The 5,813-nt window shown below is 34.2% G+C and overlaps 1 protein-coding gene and 1 long non-coding RNA gene across 2 annotated transcripts; both read right to left on the bottom strand.

The window, feature by feature from the left end:
- Nucleotides 1-389: 389 nt before the first annotated feature.
- On the bottom strand, nucleotides 390-1,571 carry LOC145127422 (uncharacterized). The gene is made up of 5 exons (XM_079062624.1): nucleotides 1,505-1,571; nucleotides 1,153-1,362; nucleotides 903-1,065; nucleotides 539-793; nucleotides 390-458 (listed from the first exon to the last, which is right to left on the bottom strand). Exons 2-5 carry the CDS (start codon nucleotides 1,311-1,313, stop codon nucleotides 390-392), a joined length of 648 nt encoding a protein of 215 aa, XP_078918750.1. The 5' UTR covers nucleotides 1,314-1,362; nucleotides 1,505-1,571.
- Nucleotides 1,572-1,844: 273 nt separating this feature from the next.
- LOC145124176 (uncharacterized) lies at nucleotides 1,845-2,550 on the bottom strand. Its single transcript, XR_013715521.1, has 3 exons — nucleotides 2,455-2,550; nucleotides 2,265-2,339; nucleotides 1,845-1,950 (listed from the first exon to the last, which is right to left on the bottom strand). It is a non-coding gene; the product is annotated as an uncharacterized LOC145124176 (long non-coding RNA).
- Nucleotides 2,551-5,813: the final 3,263 nt, after the last annotated feature.

Consider the following 5,813-nt stretch of genomic DNA (forward strand, 5'->3'; position numbering starts at 1 on the left):
TTAATTTTTACATGTAAAATTAAATACCCTTGATAATTATTTTATACGTAACAAGGACCACCCAGATGTGAATGACCACCCGGATGTGATGAGTTGGCAACTTCAACCGGTAAATCGACATCCTTGTTGCAAAAATCATGGTTTCCTTCTTTGAACAAAACTTGAAAGGCCACAATAACAATAGTGAATATAGTATATTATCGGAATTGATGTTGTTACTAATTACATATAGGACTAAAAGGATGAAAAAGCAACGTACTAATATTTTTGGGATAATAAAAAAAGTTAACAAAAGGCAGTCCATTCATGAAAAGGTAGTCATTTTCTTATGTGATTGAGAAGTTTTAATTAAGTACAATAATGTAATAAAAAGAAACAGAAGTACAAGGCTATAATAATCTTTCCATTTTTTTGATAAGTTGGTTAGAAGTAAGCAAGCCTGTTTGCGATTGAAGAACCTAAAAAGAAAACAAGGGTTATATAAACATTCAACAGTGTTGTGTGGGCCCCAAATGATTGAAATTGAAAATGTACACACCTTAAAGAACACAGAAGCTGTCTCTGCATAAATAGTCCAAATGTTACCAGGGCTATGCAACCGATTGGAAGATTCCTGAACACCAAACTCCACCTCCTTCAGGAATCTAAGGCATTCCTCAAAGAAAGTATCCCTGTAAGTACTTAAATTTGCACTCAACCACTTTTCATGATCTATGAGTTCTTTTCTAGAAGCCAGGGAAGCCAACTTAATACCCAAAGACATAGGTATCATATCCAATACAGGAGATATAATCTGTGATAGGAAAAAGATATTTTAAAATACATATAATAAAGATATATGTAGCCTTTAATAAAACTAAAGTATACATCTAACTAGAAGTTCAACCGCAAAGTAGACATACCCAAAGACACATGAATATGTTTGGTTTTGTTCCGAAAATACCCTTACCCATGAGGATGATGCAAAATCCCAACCAAAAGTTCAACCGCAAGGGCGGATGCGATAGGGGAAAGTCTAGGACGTGTAACTGTGCATTGTTGGTCCAAAGTGCGGTTAGCTGTTGACTGCATAATAAAAATTACAAAAATGAAATCTCAGTTTTATCTATAAAAATAAGAGTTAAAAATAAAGGAGGAAAGTAAGTGTTATACATCCACAGGGGCAACAACGTCATTACAGAAGTAACAATCGAGTCTCGGCTTGCTATATTTATATCCCAGTGACATTTCTTCAACACTAGTAGATAAAGAAGAGCCAACAACAGTCTTAGCTTTTGATGATGTATTTCTGCTGAGTAGTGGGCCCGCACCATGGCGCATTACCAAGAAACTATCAAACCCCAATGCACCCGTAATTGTAACCTGAAACATTAAACTAAGACTATCAAGGGCATAATGGTAATTTTTATATATTACTAAGAAACTGTCGAATTCAAATGCATCAGCATCAGTATTAGAATAATAAAGTAAGTACAACAGCAAAGCAGAAAAGTACAAGACTAACCTTATTAGCATTGCGATCACTCAGAAAGACGTTTGCAGTCATCAACCACTTTTTCCTCTTGTCTAGCAACTGGATGCCCAGGAATAGGTATTGCGATCACTCCCCCCTCTGCTTCCTACAAACAAATATCAAAAGTAAATAATAATTTATTAATTTCAAACATTTTGGAAGAAAAAGAAGAGATTAAATATCTGGTCTTTAAGTATCACAGGAAGAACAGCCAAAGAAACTTCATGTTGCAGGACATTATATGGCGTCTGTATATTTTCATAGGCATACCATCAACCAAAACAAGTTTAATAAAAAGAATAAAAACAAAGTGAGAAGAAAATTACATTAACATGGGCCATCCCATATAAGAACACTTCAGGGCAATGCTTAAGAGGGTATTCAAGCAGCAATCGAACAGACTTTGCAAGGCCTCTTTCAGCCAGCTGGCATAAAACCTCCAAAAGATCAAGGCATAATTTCAGTTATAATTAAACATTTCTATAATTTCAGTTTGATGAAAAAACAACTAATTCATATAAATAAATGGTAAAAAAAATACTTTTCTGAAGCCAAGTCTTTGAAACATAGTATTTTTGGTGAATAAATTTAATACAGTTCAATAATTTATGTAATTAACTAAAGTTAAAGGACAAACACTTCCAAGGTTACCTATAAGATTGAAGAATTCCCATGTTTATCACAAAAAGTGCTTAAATTAGTGACCTAATTAACTATATAATTAAGGTTCACCATATAGAAAGTTAAATACCTTGATTCCTTCAAGGTGCAAAGCTAATCCCATTTGGATTTTCTAAAGCTGAAATATCTTCCTGATAGTAATTACCTGATAAAGGGTTTAATCAAAATTAAAAATAATCTGTGGTATCAAAGGATTCAATCTTCAAACTAAAACTTAAAATTTAAAAGACTTAGAGGCAAAAGGGGGGTAAGTATCCTACTCATTTGCTGCATAACATAAAAAGGAGCTGCAGTCTTTTCTCGGTTCATATGTGTTTGGTTACTCATAAACAAATTGCATCCTTTATAAGCAAATCCCAAAAAGATTCTGCAACAAAAAATTATAACAAATACACCTCATGTTACAATCTTCTTCAAAAACCCATAAAGATTAGGAGAAACCTGATTCAAGAAGCAAACTCCAAAAAAATTAGAAATAGCAGTATGTATGTGTGGTGAACAAATCGACCACAAAGATTAGGATATAACACATTTAAGAAACAATTTGGGTGAAATTAAACGGAAAATAGAAAACAACTTCTGGTACCATCTTCTTTAACGACCCAACCTGATGATGCTTCATAAAAGAGTGATTTCATATAACTGTAAGTTATCTACATATACTGATGAGAAATATATAATGCAAAATTTCAAATAACATTGAGGAAAAGTAAAGATTAGTGAGAAAAACCTACCTCCAACGATGGATTTTCATGTGAGTTCATCTTTTAGGTCACCTATTTCAATGCACTCTCATTTCAAAACCTGTAAGCACATACAAATTAGGGTTTTTTTCGTATGGAGAAAGAGTGATAGTAGTGGTGGTGTGGTGTGCATTGCTAATGGTGATGGTGTAGTGGCTGGTGTGATGGTGGTCATAAATGAGCATTTTAGAAAGAGAGAGAGAGAAGGGTGGTTGTAGTGGTTTGAGAGGAGAAACAATGACGATTTGGAGTGGTAAGTGGGTCTAATGGTGGTGGTGCGGTGGTCTGACTCGTAAGGTCCAACAGTGGTGAGGGCCTTAGTGGATGCGTCTCTGGTTAGAGAGAAGGTGAAAGGGAATCATGGGTGGGTAAAAGCAAGATGCAGAAGCACGTCCTAGATGAAGTTTTTAGTTCAGTCAAAGAAGCAAAGAGGCAAGATGAAAATAGTGAGAAAACTGTTCTTAGGATTTGACCTGAGGAACAGTAAGAAACATTTTGTCAAATGTTAATGTTTACAATAGGGAAATCACGAGAGCTTGAAGGTGTCGATTAGATCTACAATAAAACAAGGGTTATTATCAACCACTTCTGCAATTTCGGTGGAGAAGATAGAGTACAACACATCTTGAATCTTTGTAACCAACTTCCAAAATTAGGGATAAAAGCAACAGCCATCGAGGGCTGACACAGATAGAACAAAATCCGACAGAGAGGACGGAGGGGTTGGAAGAAGAAGGGCAATTGAACAGCAAATGACGGAAATTTGAGACCCAGTCCATTCACAATCGGCATGAGAGACTCAACCTCTGCGCACAAAGCAACTTCATCCGACTCCAGCAAAACAGTGACCAAAAACAATGGGGAGGAGGAGGAGGAAGGGACAAGGGAAAGCAAACAGAGTAGGGACGAATACCCTAGGCTTCTTTCAAGCTAATTGGAAGAGGCATGGGGTTTAATTTTTCCAGATAGAACAAGCGGTTGTTTAATTTTTGGGAATTTCATTTCCCCGCTTAAAACGCGTGTTTCATTAAAAAAAATTATAAAGCGACACACTTAGATGACACACATTTTATGATAGGCGCCCTCCGCATTTCCTTTTTTTTTTCTTTTCTGACACTAATTTTAGGGCACGCATAAATGTGTGCCCTCTATCCTTCAAATTTTACAAAACTGACATTATTTTTTAGGGCACGCACAAATGCGTGTCCTCTATCAGCTCGTGTCATTGTTTGTGATATTTAAGTCAAGTTAACTTTATATGTTTAAAACAACATATTTTTGGTCAAAACCCACAAAAATGGTACCATAACCTAGTTATGGCCATTTTTGTTAGAAAACTCACTTTTACATAAAATGATAGATTTTTAAGTTTTCTTTTTGTAAAACTAAATCTTTGGTATTTTTAACTAGTTTCAAGACATGTAACATATTTTGGTTTATATCCCACAAAAATGGTGTAATAACTTGGTTATAACCAATTTTGCTAGAAAAGTCATATTATGTTCATAAAAACCCTAGTTTTTATTGTTTAGGGTTTATAACTTTTTCTTAAGAACATATAACATGTTTATACTTGTTTTTCATAGTTTTGTATTTTAAACAAAATTTTACATCTAAATGTTCATAATGCTTGGTAATAACATTACTTCATGTATTTAGCACTTTAACACAGCATATAAGTAAGTATGCATAATAACTTGTATATTTGTACACGTTTACTTGTATTCTCCCCCTAAAACATGGAAAATTGAAAATGAAAGGGGTATGAACTCACCTTATGTGTGTTTTCTTGGTGGATAAAAGGTTGTAGATGGAAATATTCAAGTTAAGAACACTTGAAGATTTGAAGATCCTATGAATAGTAACACATGATAATGTTTGTAAATGGATTGAAACTAGTTTATAAGTGTGTAGAATCACTAGATTGTGAAGGAAATACTTACCAAAAACTCAAGAACCAACTTGGAAGAATTTAGCTATGGAAGATAAGAGCTTATTCTTGGAGAAGATGAAAATGAAGAAAATGATGGTGAAGAAAGGCCTCTCGGCCGAAACTAAAAGAGAGAGGGGGAAGGGGGTAGGTAGGGGGTGCATGGGGGGACAAGGATTAGACTAATGGTGTACTACCCTAGGGTTAGTGTAGTTGATTATTTATGATGGAGATACTTCTTGTAACTAGTGATTTTTTTTTTTTATAAAAAAAAGTCAAACATTTATAAACTTGGCATTCTTTTATAAAAATGATGGTGTTTTTATAAAAAAGTATGGTATAAAGGATGTATAAAATATTTAATTTGAATTATAAAAATTCAAATTATTATAACAAACATTATTATCAAAAAAATAATACGTTACATGAAAGTTAGGTTGAATTGCTAAGTTTGTTTCGTTAAAAAGTGGGTGTTTAGCCGGGTATAGACTTTGTCGCATTTGGTGACGAATTCACCAAAACTTTGTGTTTGTAGCCTTTGCTATGACTTTGCCCTGTAGTATTAGGTTTATGAACTCCACCACATTGTGTTACGAGTATTATTTATTCCCAAATAATATATAGTTGAATTATCGAGTTGTTACGTTACTAACCCTAATTAGGGTTTATATTCGATAATTGGCAATCCTGAGAGGTACTTTGTATTATAATTTGTAAGTTGTACATTAAGAACATTAGGAAACATCGCGTAAATCCTAAAGTCCTAATACTAGTTAAGTTGACTTGGTTGACTTTGTTTGATCCAAAAATTGACAGTTGTCACAGTTTAAGGCCTATTGTTTGTTTACCTATTGATTGGTATGTTATGTGTATTGTTGGGATGATGAAAAGATCGGGTTAGGCCGTGAGTTGAACTGTACCCGGTGGGTTAATGAGAAGATCGAGG

The sequence above is a fragment of the Lactuca virosa genome, chromosome 7 (genome assembly GCF_052849685.1).
Source record: "Lactuca virosa cultivar CGN04683 chromosome 7, Lactuca_virosa_CGN04683_v6, whole genome shotgun sequence".
NCBI lineage: Eukaryota > Viridiplantae > Streptophyta > Magnoliopsida > Asterales > Asteraceae > Lactuca > Lactuca virosa.

What these genes read in the sequence shown, in the direction of transcription:
- LOC145127422 (XM_079062624.1), bottom strand. Translation starts at nt 1,313, where the DNA reads ATGGTGCGGGCCCACTACTCAGCAGAAATACATCATCAAAAGCTAAGA. An exon ending in ACGTTGTTGCCCCTGTGGAT is followed by an intron (nt 1,066 to 1,152) that starts GTATAACACTTA and finishes TTTATTATGCAG; the next exon opens with TCAACAGCTAACCGCACTTT. An exon ending in ACATATTCATGTGTCTTTGG is followed by an intron (nt 794 to 902) that starts GTATGTCTACTT and finishes TTCCTATCACAG; the next exon opens with ATTATATCTCCTGTATTGGA.